The following is an 18,174-nucleotide window of genomic DNA, read 5'->3' as shown; positions in this document are numbered from 1 at the left end:
ACAAAAGAGAATAGAGTAATGCATGTTTTCCTAAAGTTTGCTTAATATTTATGTATAATAGAGATTGAATGTACTTTATTATTTTTACCAAAGCACCAGGTTTCATAGTGATATATATTTGTATGAGTTGCAAAATTGTTCCTTCAGCCCTCTCCTACATTTTAGAAAATCATAAGAAAGATTGCATAAAAAATAAGAGGAAATAAAACAAACATTTTTCCCGACCTTTACGTCAAAGACTGGGATCTTTTCCGCGCCCTCGTATTTAGAGTCCCGGAGCTCGTGGACTTCAAAACAAAATAAGAAAACGTCGAGGATTTTTCCCTCTTTTTCTCGTGACACCCTCAAACAATCGCTAACAAACAAACACCTCTACCAAGGCATTGCACATGGCTCAATCAACATACATCATTTAGTTTCAAGAACAATACTTCCCATCAAAACAAAGAAAACAACAAACCGTTTTTACTCTCCTCGCTATCATCACTGTCCTGTTTGGGTTCTATTGTATCCCGTGTTTTTTTTTTAGAGTTGTACAGATGCTTCAAAAAATAACTAGACTGCCACAGAGCTTATCTTGCAAATAAAAACAAAATGTATATATCTATAAATATATATGTGTATTATATATATAGATGATCTAGTGAGCTGTCACTTCCCTCTCACCGTCGCTGCTGACATAAATGTTTTTTCACTATAGCTTATATGTGAGAAAAAAGAACCTGAATTCATGTTTGATAAATTGCATAATGGGAATACAGAGGCACTTCCATAGGTTAGAACATAAATCAGTCTCTCCGGAGAGATGTCGGCCCACTATGTCGTGTTTCCCTGCAGTGAAGAACAGGCAGTCCAGTTATTTAGTGAGGTCGGATGGGTGATTTATCAGGAAATAACTGAATATTATGTCGTGGGCGAATGATATAAAAGCATAAAAGGCTTCCTCAGATTGTCTATTTTTAAGACTTCCCTTTGAATTGCACGGGGGGGGGCGTTAATAGTGAGTGGTCTTTATACGTCTGTGTGTTGGCTGGTGTGATTGTTTTAGTGCAGTTTTGATCATTAAGGGCTCATCGATTCACAACAGAGTGGTGCAGGGACGAAGTATCGGGAAGTTAGCTTCTTCCTGGTTCCCTCCACAAAACGCCAAGGGGATTTCTCCATGGGATTTTGGATTATCGCCGAAAATAACCTCTGTGATAAACAAGCTAAGCTAAAGGAGGCTAATGTTGGGCTATAAAGGAACTACAGCACGGTCACATGACTTTAGGTCACCACCGCTAAGCTAAAGGTGGCTAATGTTGGCCTATAAAGGAACTACAGCACGGTCACATGACTTCACGTCACCACCGCTAAGCTAAAGGTGGCTAATGTTGGGCTATAAAGAAACTACAGCACGGTCACATGACTTTAGGTCACCACCGCTAAGCTAAAGGTGGCTAATGTTGGCCTATAAAGAAACTACAGCACGGTCACATGACTTTACGTCATCACCGCTAAGCTAAAGGAGGCTAATGTTGGGCTATAAAGGAACTACAGCACGGTCACATGACTTTACGTCATCACCGCTAAGCTAAAGGTGGCTAATGTTGGGCGTGATGCCGTTTAGTCATCTCATTTAGACACTTGTTAGCAATCTCCGTTTTTAAATTCAATAGGGGGTATTTACTGATGTTGTGGAATGATGATTGATTGAAGGGTAAATGTATCTCCAAAATTAAAAGCTGACGTCATTCGGCTTCACGTCACCACCGCTAAGCTAAATGCAGCTAATGTTCAGCGTCTTGACGTTAGCAACCTTCGTTTTTAAACTCACCAGTGGGGTATTTATGCCGTACAATTAAAATATCTCCAGCTTGTGTTAACCACAGAACTTATTTCCAGTTTCTAACCAAAAACCTTCCAGACGAGGGAACAGGAAGCGCTAAAATGCTAACTAACTTCCGCGCTCATTCATTCATTCCTGCACCACTCAATAGGGGGTGTGCTGGTGTGTGTGTGTGTGTGTGTGTAGGGGGATATCCTTTTTTTCCTGTGCACTAAATCAGATTTGTGCACCGTGTGATCGTCCACCTCAGCCTCAGAGGCCCTCGCTCCGCTCAGATATGTCACATATTCATTATTTTGCTCCGCAGTGTGGCCGCTGTGCTCTTTGAGCCTCGGCCCGTCTGGGAGTGTAAACATCAGGGTAAACTTTTCCAGGAGACAGAAGGAAGATTTACTCTCTCTTTTTCTCCCGTTTTCAGCAACCTTCCCTCCTCGGTTCGGTTTGTCTATCACTCTCTTCTCCACCGGCAGCCTGACCCGGGTCAAACAGCTGATTATCTGTGTGTGTGTGTGTGTCCGCAGGTAAATGAACTTCCTGTGATTGTCAAAAACCCTGCAAGTCCAGGTTCATCTGGCGTTGAGGAATATTACACCAGTTTGATAGTGTGGAGCTTTTTTAAGCTAATTGTTAGACAAGAAAATGGACGCCACGCGCATCGTGGTACAGAGGAAGCTAGCAGACGGTTAGCTTAGCACAAAGACTGGAAACGGGGAGGAAACAGCTATGCTAGCATTTAAGCTACGTGTATGCTAACTGTAGTGTGCATGGGCCCTAGGAAGCTAAAAATAATGCTATCAAATACTTATTTACTCCCAATATGTCTCAATAATTTAGCGTAATTTCTATTTAAATTGTTAAAAGCAGGAGTTATTCAAATATGTATTGGATAGGATACAGGATACTGAACCTGGTTATTTAAAATAAGTTTGTTATTCCTAATATTTGTATGTCTTTTCGTAGAATATTGCACAAATCAATGTGTTGTTAGCCCCTGTTTCCAGCCTTAATGCTAAGCTAGGCTAACCAGCTGTTCATCTTAGCTTCGTATCTCACGTGCGATCGTTCTTCTCGTCTAACTCTTGGTCAAAATCCTTTATCTCCCCAAAATAAACGCCAATCTATGTCTTTGTTTGTGTCGTCAGTGTTTGACCCGGGTCAGCCGCACCCTGTCGTCACCGCCTCAACATCCCACGTCTTATTGTGTTTCTCTATAAGGTGCTGTCATTCAAATACAAAACAATGAAAAAATAGTACAAATCCAAAAGGAATAAATTCAAATAAGAGAGAACACACAAGAGATAACAAAATCATTCATCTACATTACAATAAGAGGGCAAAGGGGGAACCAATAGCTGCTGTCTAAAGTCACTGTCAGTACACACACACACACACACACTGGGATTATCTGTGTGTGTTGTTTGGATGTCTAATTGAATCGTTCACTGGGCTACGTGTGTGTAGAATACATATATGGTAACACACACCTCCACCTATGGATACTACGATCTAAAACTGTGTGTGTGTGTTTTTAATCATGTTCATGGTGTGTGTGTTGTGCGGGGAAAGTGAGCGGAGGCCAATGATTGGTCGATGGGGGGGTTGAGTTGTTTCCTCTTTAAAACTCTCATCAGAAGGGTTCACCTCCCATGCCTGGCAGGTAAATAGTGCACATCGTTAGGATTAGTGTTAATTGATTCGGCTTCTAGTGCAACCCTTAAATGGAGATACGTTTTGGCATGGTCTCTCTCTAGTTAGTAGCAGGGTAAAAAGGGACTTTGTCGAGTCTTTTCAGAGGGACATTTGGACAATTTGGGGGACGTCACAGGACTGCAGCTTTCAGCGGACACCTTTGTGGATGCGATGCGGGGAAATGTGATGGAGAAACCTGATTTTGTTGGTTTTTCTCTGTCGTTCTTTAAACAAAACTCCTCAGTTGAGCTTCCTCCCGGCGTCCATCTTGTCCATCTTCTCCTCTCCCTCTGACTGGATCAAATGAGTTCCTCTGAAAAGCTGCTGTGGTTTCCTGCGTTGCTTCGGGTGTATTTCCTAAACATCAGGTGGGACGTACTGTCAGGTCGGTGGGTTTGTTGGAGGGCAGGTTTTGAATCTCTCTTCTTATTTCCGATTGTAAAGAAAGAACTCTGGTTGCTGGTTGGGGCACAGATCTTGTCAGAGGAACCAAGACTGAAACAGAAGAGGAGGAAGAAGGGAATGAGATGACATTAAAACCAGCAAAGTGCACATTCACCAGGAGAGGATAGAATCACATAAACAACACATCATGGAATAAAGGGACCAGAGTTTGAATTTGGACTTGAGCCGTCCCTTATAGATCCCGTCTCTTTACGTTAGTGAGCCGGACCATTTGGCTCGGCGCTCTTAAAGCGCCGGCTGTTTCTCCCAAGCGGCTCTTCATGTCACCACAGTTTCGTCGCTGCGAGGCTCCGGCGCTCGCAGTTCTTGCGCACGCTCCACTAGCACCGCTTATCGTGTCCAAATCGCGCACGTTCCGCGTTGTCCCGTAACAGGCACCTTCGATGCCGGGAAATTATCTTCAATACTCAGAAAAGAATCCCACCAGACTCCTTTGCCCCTCCAACTAGGGATGGGTATCGTTAAGGTTTTAACGGTACTACTAGTTTTATCGATAGCGCTTATCGGTCCGGTCTTTTAACGGTTCTCTTATCGGTTCTTTTGGAGACAACATTAAGGTAAACTAACTAAACAAATTGTGAATAAAACTAACATTGCTTTTTATTTAAATTAAATACATAATATTTCACATAAAAAGAAACAACAATGTTTTTTTTACAAAATAAATAACTCAGTTTCCTCTAATCCAGTGCTTCTCAAAGTGTGGTCCGCGGACCACTGGTGGTCCGTGAGTATATTGGTAACATTTCACATTTGAAATTAATTAATCAATTTAAGTTTTCCGCACTCTCGCGGGAATATCTCCGCAATGGAGCGAGGTTAAGTTTCACTTTCGATTGCATGATATAGCCCAGCACAACACCTTCATCACACATGTTGCCACTTGTTTGTACCATTTTCAGGCGATTTGTAATCTGTTCTAGAAAAACGATGTGGTTTTTGATATTTGTGGAGTTAGGTGGTCCGCGAGTGGTCTTTGGTATGAAAAAGTTTGAGAAACACTGCAGTAACCCGTGTTTGTATCATGTAGTTAACTCCGTGTGTTGCTGCTAGCATACAGAACACCTGACGTGGAAACGTTACTCGTGGACGGGGCTACAGAGCTGCTAGAAAGACAGTCGAACCCGGTGCATTCCTCCGTCTGGATGTGGAGCTCTTTTGATAAATGTTTAGACACATTGCTCATGTTACCGCCCTTACATGCTAAACTCATGCATTTTGCAGTCTTTTTGCATATTAGAAACGGAGTTGGCGAAACTAAAACTGCAATATAATGTTTGTGTAGCAACATTACACACGACATATATTTTGTACATGTCTCCAGTACCGATAAAAAGACCGATAACGATAACGTTGGAGCTTAACGGTTCCACGGTCTTTAATAATTCAGCCCCGGGGCCCGTTTAATACCGGGGCTCGGTACCCATCCCTACCTCCAACAGAGGGATGTCCTTTTCCTTTTCGTTATTTCATGCGATAAAAACTCTCGATCTTCTCTCGAATTATTGATTTGTTTGGGCGCCCTCGGCTCGAGTTCAGGGCGTCCCGAGCTGAATAAGTCAAATGACGGCAAGACGCCCCCCTGGCGGAACAGTATTTAGTAGTGCAAAAACCGTAGTGGTAGATACGTAATTGCACGTTATTTATCGAACATTATTATTATTAATAATAATAATATTGCACATGTTATACAGCAGAGTGTTTAGTAATGATGGTATTTATATTGCACATAGTGGTGGTGTGGAAGTTCTCAGTTCCCTGTACTGAAGGGTGAAGAGTTTATATATATATATATATATGATGACATTAATCGCTTTGAACCCTTTACAATCTGAAGCGATCCCAACACAATAAGGTGCCTTGAAACACACTGATTCTACGCTGGTGAAAGTTGACATTCGAATTGTGCACAGGTTCCCCTGCATGTCTAAAGAGAAACCTGACGTCCTGGCTTTAGGTCTCACTCCTGCAGCTATTCTGCGTTTCTGTAGCGCACTTTCTGTGTGTTTGGTTTGGCGGGCACTAAATGGCCGCTCAGCGTGATCCGGGTGCAGATCGGGGTCAGATTTATCTGGCAGCAAAATCCTGGAAGTCAAGCTTTGGAAACTCCTCCGAGCCTCAGGGAGGGAGGAGGGAAACGGCCTGTTGTTGTGTTTGACTCTAACAGGTTGCATGAATAAACCCCCCCCTTTTCTCCCCTCCAGCGTCCCAGCATGCTTTGCAGCGACTCTCCTTCTCTCACACACACACATCCATTTATCTCCCGGTTAGACTCATGGCAGCGGACACACACCACCCTCTTTTCTTTCCTTAAACTCAAGATCAAATGGCTGTGACATCATGTCTGGTTGCTGGGGGTAACGAGACGGCCGGGACGTGACTCTTTAAAGGGCCAAAAAACCCCGTCACCCCCTCCTCATATACTCTCTCTATGCAGTACCTCACGTCGACCACTGGGGGGCGACAAGAGCCCATAGAGTGAGGGGTCCCCACAAAGCACTCAAAATAAGTACAATTTTGAGGTGCTTGTGTATTTCCATTTCATTATGCTTTTATTTTTACTCCACTACCAACTGTGCAGGGTCCTATCAGTCTGTGGTGAAGCACACTTACTCATATCTGTGTTTTCTAAATTGGGGTTTTCTATTTTGTCGTGTTTTAAATGTTTGTACATCGTGTATGAGTTTTTCAGTCTGTGGCTATAAGTATGGTTTTATTTATTTTTGTCCCATCGGTTTGGTCTAAATGTATTGTACTGCTTTTTATATATTTATTGATGTACAGCAACTCTGGTGTTTTTAAATGTGCTGTATAAATAAAGTTGGATTGGATTGAATATCATTAATTCCATCCATCCATCTTCTCCCGCTTCTCCGTGGTCGGGTCTCGGGGTAGCAGTTCCAGCAGAGAGCCCCAAACTTTCTTTCCCCATCAACCAGCTCTGACTGGGGGTCCCAAGGCGCTCCCAGGCCAGCGAATTAATTAATTCAAAATATATAAATGTCCCTTTGAATTATATTTAAGCCTCAAGGATCCTTATTAGGACATTCTGCCACCAACACCACCACCTAATTGTATTTTGTAAAGTACATTTTGTTATTTCTAACACAGCTGATGTTTAAATGGTCAACAAACCACTTTAAGTCACTTTGAGATGCAGTTTCCCTGTGTGTGTGTGTGTGTGTGTGTGTGTGTGTGTGTGTGTGTGTGTGTGTGTGTGGAGAGTTTCTATTTATTATGTGGTATTTCTTGCGTATAGTTGAAGGTGGTGGGCGACAAACAAATCCAAACGGTCAAATGTATACTGAAGTCCTGCAACATTTCTCCACCACAGTATCCTTAACTATCAGTGGCTCAATTAAGGTTATCTGCACTTGGATAAATTGTATTTTTGCTTGTTTTTCCTGCAATAAATCCCCGTATTGACCCCTCGCTGCCCTCGCTGCCTTCTTATTTGGACTGCTTACTGTATAGCCGCAACAGTGAGTGTTATTTTCATGTTATCCCTGTCTCTGTTTCTTATCTATATCTAATAGAACTGCTCGGGTCTTGATAGATTGAGTGGGGAAGTTCATGAGATCTTTCTAGAGGGTTATGAAGAATAACTTTTATCCAATGACCTTTTCCCTCTCTGTCTGTGTCTGTGTATTCTCTTGTTCCGATTAACCCAGCCAAATCTTTCTTCTTGTCTTGTATCTATATCTACGCCGGGATCCGGAGTCGAGGCTGATCCTCTTGCTGTAGTCCTGTGTCTTGGATCCTCTATCCTGAGTTCTGGATTAAGTCGTGGACTTCGGGTCGTGGCTGAACCTGTCTCTGCGGTCCTGCCTTGGGTCTCGTCATGCTGCTTCCCTGATGGCTTCCTCAGGATTGTAGCTGACATCCTCGTGGATTCATCTTCTTATTACAGACACATGCATTTCCTAACATTCGGTCTATTTGCTGTAAAATGTATTATCTCTTGGATTTACACACGGCATCTATTGCACGTCTGTCCGTCCTGGGAGAGGGATCCCTCCTCTGTTGCTCTCCCTGAGGTTTCTCCCATGTTCCCTTTAAACTGTGGGTTTTCTCTGGAAGTGTTTCCTTGTACGATGTGAGGGTCTAAGGACAGAGGGTCTAAGGACAGAGGGTCTAAGGACAGAGGGTCTGAGGACAGAGGGTGTTGTTTTTCTCATACTGATGTTCTGAACAATCTGTGCTGTTGTATTTGCTGTAAAGTGTCTCTACTGTAGGCTATTTTTATTACATGTTCAGCACTTTGGCTCGACCAAAGATCGTTTATAAATGTGCTATATAAATAAAACTTGATTTGATTATTTGCCAAAGACTAATTTCCATTGGATGTCAATTTTATGGACACTTAAGTATTCTGAATCTGAACCAATGAATGAGTCAGTATGAGCTCCACCTTTACCAGCTGCATAAATGAACACATTAATGCATCACCATGAATCATAATAATCCAGATATAACAAATATTATATTTTGAAACTGGCTCTCCTGCATTCGTTTTTTGGTACTATAAGTTTATTTTCACACGCACGCACACACATTATATATTTAAGTGTCTTTGAGCATTAGGAAAAGCGCTATAAAATCCCATGTATTATTATATCATTATTAATATTCTATGTATGTATTTGTTCTTATTGCTGCAGCCATTGAGTCTATTGCACAGCGTTTTAAACCACGAGAAACAGCTCTACGCCAAGAGTACTAAGTATATGAATAATTGACGTGTTTTTGGCCGTGTCTCCTGTCTTCTTATTGATGTTCGGATCTGACTAACGTCTGGTTCTACTTTCACACGCAGACCCAAAGCACACAGAGCTAATGGTTAGCATGTTCCTTTCAGAGAAAAGGACACGAAAAAAGATTGATGATGATCCGGAGAGAAAAGTGATCACAAGACGGAAAGTGTGTCAAGAGGGGGAGTATTTTCAGGTGTGTATCAGTATGTAGTGTCTCTACTTTAAAGAGTCCTCTCCTGCTGATGTTCAGGTGTATATCAGTATGTAGTGTCTCTACTTTAAAGAGTCCTCTCCTGCTGATGTTCAGGTGTATATCAGTATGTAGTGTCTCTACTTTAAAGAGTCCTCTCCTGCTGAGGTTCAGGTGTATATCAGTATGTAGTGTCTCTACTTTAAAGAGTCCTCTCCTGCTGATGTTCAGGTGTATATCAGTATGTAGTGTCTCTACTTTAAAGAGTCCTCTCCTGCTGATGTTCAGGTGTATATCAGTATGTAGTGTCTCTACTTTAAAGAGTCCTCTTCTGCTGATGTTCAGGTGTATATCAGTATGTAGTGTCTCTACTTTAAAGAGTCCTCTCTGCTGATGTTCAGGTGTATATCAGTATGTAGTGTCTCTACTTTAAAGAGTCCTCTCATGCTGATGTTCAGGTGTATATCAGTATGTAGTGTCTCTACTTTAAAGAGTCCTCTCCTGCTGATGTTTCAGGTGTATATCAGTATGTAGTGTCTCTACTTTAAAGAGTCCTCTCTTGCTGATGTTCAGGTGTATATCAGTATGTAGTGTCTCTACTTTAAAGAGTCCTCTCCTGCTGATGTTCAGGTGTATATCAGTATGTAGTGTCTCTACTTTAAAGAGTCCTCTCCTGCTGATGTTCAGGTGTATATCAGTATGTAGTGTCTCTACTTTAAAGAGTCCTCTCCTGCTGAGGTTCAGGTGTATATCAGTATGTAGTGTCTCTACTTTAAAGAGTCCTCTCCTGCTGATGTTCAGGTGTATATCAGTATGTAGTGTCTCTACTTTAAAGAGTCCTCTCCTGCTGATGTTCAGGTGTATATCAGTATGTAGTGTCTCTACTTTAAAGAGTCCTCTCCTGCTGATGTTCAGGTGTATATCAGTATGTAGTGTCTCTACTTTAAAGAGTCCTCTCCTGCTGATGTTCAGGTGTATATCAGTATGTAGTGTCTCTACTTTAAAGAGTCCTCTCCTGCTGATGTTCAGGTGTATATCAGTATGTAGTGTCTCTACTTTAAAGAGTCCTCTCCTGCTGATGTTCAGGTGTATATCAGTATGTAGTGTCTCTACTTTAAAGAGTCCTCTTCTGCTGATGTTCAGGTGTATATCAGTATGTAGTGTCTCTACTTTAAAGAGTCCTCTCCTGCTGATGTTCAGGTGTATATCAGTATGTAGTGTCTCTACTTTAAAGAGTCCTCTCATGCTGATGTTCAGGTGTATATCAGTATGTAGTGTCTCTACTTTAAAGAGTCCTCTCCTGCTGATGTTCAGGTGTATATCAGTATGTAGTGTCTCTACTTTAAAGAGTCCTCTCTTGCTGATGTTCAGGTGTATATCAGTATGTAGTGTCTCTACTTTAAAGAGTCCTCTCCTGCTGATGTTCAGGTGTATATCAGTATGTAGTGTCTCTACTTTAAAGAGTCCTCTCCTGCTGATGTTCAGGTGTATATCAGTATGTAGTGTCTCTACTTTAAAGAGTCCTCTCCTGCTGAGGTTCAGGTGTATATCAGTATGTAGTGTCTCTACTTTAAAGAGTCCTCTCCTGCTGATGTTCAGGTGTATATCAGTATGTAGTGTCTCTACTTTAAAGAGTCCTCTCCTGCTGATGTTCAGGTGTATATCAGTATGTAGTGTATCTACTTTAAAGAGTCCTCTCCTGCTGAGGTTCAGGTGTATATCAGTATGTAGTGTCTCTACTTTAAAGAGTCCTCTCCTGCTGATGTTCAGGTGTATATCAGTATGTAGTGTCTCTACTTTAAAGAGTCCTCTCCTGCTGATGTCATCATATAAGCACATCATGTGTTGTTTGGAGACTGACTAAGTGGAGAGAGAGGTATTATATGAAGTAGTTGAATGTCTGAAAGTAAATGTATGTCAAATAACAAAAGTGTGAAAAGTGGATGAGCAAAAGAAGAGTGAGGAGGCGAGGAGGTGATGAAGTGAGGAAGTGAGGAAGGGGGAATACCGTCAGTAATGGGGGCGAAATGGAAAGTAAGAGTGCAGAGAAACAGATTGAGGATGAGCTTCAGATGGTGTCCATGTGTTCAGAGCCTCCAGGTGGGAGGGGTGACACAGTAATGAGAAAAGTACTGGTAGTAATGGAGGAGGGAAGGAACCAAGGAGGGGAGAAGGGAGGAAGGAGGGGAGGAGGGAGGAAGGAGGGAGGGAGGGAGGGAGGGAGGGAGGGAGGGAGGGAGGGAGGAAGGAAAGCAAGGATTTTGATGAAACAAAGTCGATTTACTGAAGTATTTTAACATGCCTGTACTTGGGTATTTCATTTTTTAGCTACTTTACTTTACACATGTTTCTGGTATCAGTACTTTACTCCACTACTCCACTTTCTGACGACTTTTTACTTTCTACTTCTTACATGTTGAACTCAAATACCTGAACTTTCTACTTCTTACATGTTGAACACAAATACCTGTACTTTCTACTTCTTACATGTTGAACTCAAATACCTGTACTTTCTACTTCTTACATGTTGAACACAAATACCTGTACTTTCTACTTCTTACATGTTGAACTCAAATACCTGTACTTTCTACTTCTCTCATGTTGAACTCAAATACTTGTACTTTCTACTTCTCTCATGTTGAACTCAAATACTTGTACTTTCTACTTCTCACATGTTGAACTCAAATACCTGTACTTTCTACTTCTTACTGTTGAACTCAAATACCTGTACTTTCTACTTCTTACATGTTGAACACAAATACCTGTACTTTCTACTTCTTACATGTTGAACACAAATACCTGTACTTTCTACTTCTTACATGTTGAACACAAATACCTGTACTTTCTACTTCTTACATGTTGAACACAAATACCTGTACTTTCTACTTCTTACATGTTGACACAAATACCTGTACTTTCTACTTCTTACATGTTGAACTCAAATACCTGTACTTTCTACTTCTTACATGTTGAACCTCAATACCTGTACTTTCTACTTCTTACATGTTGAACCCAAAATACCTGTACTTCTACTTCTTTACATGTTGAACACAAATACCTGTACTTTCTACTTCTTACATGTTGAACTACAAATACCTGTACTTTCTACTTCTTACATTTTGAACACAAATACCTGTACTTTCTACTTCTTACATGTTGAACATCAAATACCTGTACTTTCTACTTCTTACATGTTGAACACAAATACCTGTACTTTCTACTTCTTACATGTTGAACACAAATACCTGTACTTTCTACTTCTTACATGTTGAACTCAAATACCTGTACTTTCTACTTCTTACATGTTGAACACAAATACCTATACTTTCTACTTCTTACATGTTGAACTCAAATACCTGTACTTTCTACTTCCTTACATGTTGAACATCAAATACCTGTACTTTCTACTTCTTCACATGTTGAACACAAATACCTATACTTTCTACTTCTTACATTTTGAACTCAAATACCTGTACTTGCTACTTCTTACATGTTGAACACAAATACCCTTGTTACTTTCTACTTCTCACATGTTGAACTCAAATACCTATACTTTCTACTTCTTACATGTTGAACACAAATACCTGTACTTTCTACTTCTCACCATGTTGAACTCAAATACCTATACTTTCTACTTCTTACATGTTGAACTCAAATACCTGTACTTTCTACTTCTTACATGTTGAACACAAATACCTATACTTCTACTTCTTACATGTTGAAACAAAATCCTGTACTTTCTACTTCTTTACATGTTGAACTCAAATACCTGTACTTTCTACTTCTTACATGTTGAACACAATACCTATACTTTCTACTTCTTACATGTGAACTCAAGATACCTGTACTTTCCTACTTCTTACATGTTTGAACACAAATACCTGGTACTTTCTACTTCTCACATGTTGAACTACAAATACCTGTACTTTCTACTTCTTACATGTTGAACACAAATACCCTGTACTTTCTACTTCTTACATGTTGACACAAATACCTGTACTTTCTACTTCTTACATGTTGAACTCAAATACCCTGTACTTTCTACTTCTTACATGTTGAACCTCAATACCTGTACTTTCTACGTTCTTACATGTTGAACTCAAATACCTGTACTTTCTACTTCTCACATGTTGGAACACAAATACCTGTACTTTCTACTAATCTTACATGTTGAACTCAAATACCTGTACTTTCTAACTTCTTACATGTTGAACACAAATACCTGTACTTTCTACTTCTTACATGTTGAACACAAATACCTGTACTTTCTACTTCTCACATGTTGAACACAAATACCTGTACTTTCTACTTCTTACATGTTGAACTCTAATACCTGTACTTTCTACTTCTTACATGTTGAACTCAAATACCTGTACTTTCTACTTCTTACATGTTGAACTCAAATACCTGTACTTTCTACTTCTTACATGTTGAACACAAATACCTGTACTTTCTACTTCTTACATGTTGAACACAAATACCTGTACTTTCTACTTCTTACATGTTGAACTCAAATACATGTACTTTCTACTTCTTACATGTTGAACTCAAATACCTGTACTTTCTACTTCTTACATGTTGAACTCAAATACCTGTACTTTCTACTTCTTACATGTTGAACTCAAATACCTGTACTTTCTACTTCTCTCATTTCCCAAACAGCTGGTTCCTTTAGTCTGAATGTGTGTTTGATGCGTGATCATTATTCTTTAGAGTCATTGCGTGCCTATTGATTTGAACACGATCCGTGTATCCATCATTTCCTGGTCTTCTCTAAAGAAGAGGGACCAATGGAAACGTTGTCATGTTGCCGTTGTTCAGCATGGAAACATTCATTAGCTAACAATGACATTATTGTTCTATTAATATAAAGGGAGGTCAGGTACTCTTTAAAGCAGCTGCTAGTTATGGGTACTTTTTACTGAAGTACACTTCAAAGCCTCTTTACTTTGACTTGAGTAGTTTTAAAGGCGAGTATTTGTACTTCTACTTGAGTAAAGGATGTGTGTACTTTTGCCATCTCTGACTACTTTTACAGTCTGTAAACTCTGGACGTTCCTCTGTGATTTCTAAATAATACTTCCGCTTTTAAAACGGCAAAGCTCTTATAATAGGAGAGTAAGTTGTCATATTGGACTCTTAAGTTTATACTAGTTGTATATTTGCCCCTTTATACAAATACATTAATATTTCTGTGTTTATGTATGCATTATTATACACCAAAGCACATTCCATAAATGTTTAAACCTACATTGAATTAAAACCTGATTACGATGCAGTCCTGGACCACTTTTACACTTTTGATTTAGCTGATACTTTTATCTAGGACAACTTACAATCAACCATGAAGCACTTCGAATATCATCCAGTACCTTTTTCTCATGATATATGTACTTTTGCTGATGAGAACCAGAATAAAAACACTCTATAATACTGTGGTAAGAGCCATTCTGCACACTGAGTACTTTTAATGCTTACAAGAATTACATGTTGCCGTTTTAACACCTTTGTATTCCATTTTAAATTAGGATTTTTACTTGTAATGCGCTGTTTTAAGACCATAGTATTTGTATTTCTACTAAAGTGAAGTTCACATTGGATAGAAAGGAGAGTTAGCGAAGAGGCAGCGAGGGAGAAGGCCTGGATGTTAGTCTCCATACGAGCCAAATAAACGGATCGGAGCACATATGGTTCAGTAAAATACAGATGTGATGGTGCGCTTTGAGAGGAGAGGTGGAGGAAACCAGAGAAGAGGGGAATAAGAAATATGTGGGCGAACATCCACAGAGTTAACAAGTTTCCTGACTTTAATCACATTCAAAACCGACGTCTTTAACAGAGTAGAAATGTTAATAATTTAGTTTTTGGGAGAAGGGGTGGGATTAGGTAGATCATTAGTTTATATATAATTTGTAAGTCAATCATATTTGTATTCATCAATTTGATACTGCTTAATTTGGTACATGATAATTCTCTTGTTTCATTTCATTATTATTATAATTTTCTGTATAAATATTGTTTTACACGTTCGAAATACATCAAATCAAATCATCAGAGTGTTTCTCTACCTGCGTCTGCTGCGGGATGTTCAGAAAGTTGTTGTCCCGTGATCCGATGCCGACAAACCTGTTGGAAGCTGAGGCGCCTGGCGTGGAGTATGCTGGAGGAACAGAGGAGAGACAAAAGGTCAGGGAGCTGGTGGTTTAAAGGAATAGAAACAAAGTGGTGCAGGGAGGCCGTATTTCTATGATGGACCCTGAAGGCAGCATCTACCTGGTCCAATGGGACATTTCTCCACGTGGTTTTGGATTATTGCAGAAAATATTCTCAACATTTATGATACTTACACGTTTAGTTCAGCAGGATCATCTCCACATATTAACGTTAGGCTATAAAGGAACTACAGCACGGTCACATGACTTCACGTCACCACCGCTAAGCTAAAGACGGCTAATGTTGGGCTATAAAGGAACTACAGCACGGTCACATGACTTCACGTCACCACCGCTAAGCTAAAGGCGGCTAATGTTGGGCTATAAAGGAACTACAGCACGGTCACATGACTTCACGTCACCACCGCTAAGCTAAAGGAGGCTAATGTTGGGCTATAAAGGAACTACAGCACGGTCACATGACTTCACGTCACCACCGCTAAGCTAAAGCTGGCTAATGTTGGGCTATAAAGGAACTACAGCACGGTCACATGACTTCACGTCACCACCGCTAAGCTAAAGGAGGCTAATGTTGGGCTATAAAGGAACTACAGCACGGTCACATGACTTCACGTCACCACCGCTAAGCTAAAGACGGCTAATGTTGGGCTATAAAGGAACTACAGCACGGTCACATGACTTCACGTCACCACCGCTAAGCTAAAGGAGGCTAATGTTGGGCTATAAAGGAACTACAGCACGGTCACATGACTTCACGTCACCACCGCTAAGCTAAAGGAGGCTAATGTTGGGCTATAAAGGAACTACAGCACGGTCACATGACTTCACGTCACCACCGCTAAGCTAAAGGTGGCTAACGTTGGGCTATAAAGGAACTACAGCACGGTCACATGACTTCACGTCACCACCGCTAAGCTAAAGGAGGCTAATGTTGGGCTATAAAGGAACTACAGCACGGTCACATGACTTCACGTCACCACCGCTAAGCTAAAGGCGGCTAATGTTGGGCTATAAAGGAACTACAGCACGGTCACATGACTTCACGTCACCACCGCTACTACTGTTAGGCAGATTATGTTACCTTTGACCAGAGCCAGGCTTGCTGTTTATCCGTTTCCAGTCTTTATGCTAAGCTAGGCTACTTCATATATATCATATATTAGTGGTAACTCATGCCAGGAAAAAAAGGGTCAAACTTTCCATTAAGAAAGTATAGCAAACAGTAAACTTAATAGATTATAAACCTTGTGATAAATTAATTTACTAAAACAGAAAGTACTGATATATTGCATTGAGGTCATCAAAACTCAACGGACAAGTGTCTAATATGCAAACTTAGATTTCCCTGAGTGATTAAATCCCGCTGATGAGCTCAGTTTGAAGTGATTGATCACACTAGGATCCTGACATTGAGGGATCAGTCAGGGACTTTAAAAACCCACTGGCATCAAAGCTTCTGACAAATTTAGGGCAGTTCTGTACCCAGTTCGGTACCCAACAGACTCCAGCTTCTGAAACTCACTGAGGGATTGCAGTGTGTGGACTTATGTGTTTGTGTGGAGGAAAAGGAGGCAGGACAAGAAGAAGAGAGACAGAGAGAAGGAGAATTTACGGACATATACAGTATCCATGTGTTTCTAAGAACTGGAATAACATACATAAGACATAAAAGACTTGGACACGCTGACTGGGGGTAAAACGCAAACACTAGGTTTAAAAGAAAGCTACAAAAACAAAAAGGTGCTCCATCCAGTGCCCCTCCTATCACAGGTGTTGTGAGAAAAGCCCCACGACTGGATCTTAAAAACACACCCTATCCATCTTAACAATCACAAAAAATATCCTACTAACCAAAAACAAGTATAACTAAATCCTTTCCATCAGCGTCCCAATTTCTACTGGAGTGTTTCGGAGTAGAAATAACTTAACTGCCCTAAATGTGGGCTCTTTACGTAAGTAAGACTCAATAAATATTCAACATACATTTCTAAAAGGAACTGGTTGTGAAGTTTCCCCAACGCAAAATGGACTTAAACTGATGGGGCCCAATACAGAACCCTGAGGAGCACCACAGGAGTCCGTTATAAAATATATCTAGTCTTTATCTACTCTGAGATCCACAGAAAGTCCTGTACGGGTTTCCATAGCAGAGGTGCCCTAAATAGAGTGGTGTAGGGATCATTTTTGAATGCTAACCCGAAAGTTAGCATCGCAAGGGCTAACTTGACAAAAAGCCATGGTATTCCCCTCATTAGATTTCTGTATATTGCAAGAAAAACACTTTTTGGCCAACACACGTTTATGATAATCTCCACATATTAACACCACTTTATGATCTTTGAGCTTAAGACGGCTAATGTTGGATGACGTTTAGTCGTCGTCTTATTTAGACACTTGTTCGCCACCCCCGTTTTCAAATTAGAACTAAATGTTAGAATCTCACATTCCATTTACTTGTATATACTCTTCTTGCACTATTTCTATTTGATTTGTATTAACTTGCACAACTCAAAACATTCTCTCGCACAATTGTATCTGTTTTATGTCCTATATATATTCATGTTGCATTGTTGAAGGAGCCTGTGACTTCAGTTTTTCATTGACATATCTACACTGTAGCTGCTGAGCACATGATGATAAAGCCTTGAATCTTCAGCTTGTTATTTCCTTATTTTAGGCGTGGCGTTCAAAAAACACGTTCAAAAGACCATTGACTTCATGACCAAGGAACCTGAAGTGGTAAAATGTATTTTGCGGGTTTTAAGACTCATCCCTGCACCACTCTATTTGTGCTCTTCACAACTAACAATAAGTCAATCTATTTGTAAGGTTTGCTAGTGAGTCCATCATGAAATGAAAGAACTTGGTTGGTTTTGCAGTTTCCTCAACACAGAATGGACTCAAACTGAGGGGGCCCAACACAGAGCCCTGAGGATCACGACAGGAGTCCGTTATAAAATAAATACGTGTCCTTGATCTACTCTGAGCTCCACAGTTTGTCCTGTGCGGGTTTCCATTAGCTTCCCACGGTTAACGGAGGGTGAGATGTTGGATAAACAGGAACATGATGGGCAC

At 40.5% G+C, this 18,174-nt stretch overlaps 1 protein-coding gene across 1 annotated transcript in view; it reads right to left on the bottom strand.

The window, feature by feature from the left end:
- Window positions 1–3,074: 3,074 nt before the first annotated feature.
- Window positions 3,075–18,174, bottom strand: part of nfixa (nuclear factor I/Xa) — a gene marked incomplete at its 5' end in the record, with an annotated part of 42,631 nt that continues 27,531 nt past the window's right edge. The window contains 2 exon segments of the mRNA XM_034203021.1: window positions 3,075–4,012; window positions 14,995–15,086. Of these exon segments, the coding sequence (XP_034058912.1) occupies window positions 3,998–4,012; window positions 14,995–15,086 (107 nt within the window). The 3' untranslated portion in view covers window positions 3,075–3,997.

This window comes from Gymnodraco acuticeps, unplaced genomic scaffold (genome assembly GCF_902827175.1).
Source record: "Gymnodraco acuticeps unplaced genomic scaffold, fGymAcu1.1, whole genome shotgun sequence".
NCBI lineage: Eukaryota > Metazoa > Chordata > Actinopteri > Perciformes > Bathydraconidae > Gymnodraco > Gymnodraco acuticeps.
This window is presented reverse-complemented; position numbering and strand designations above follow the sequence as displayed.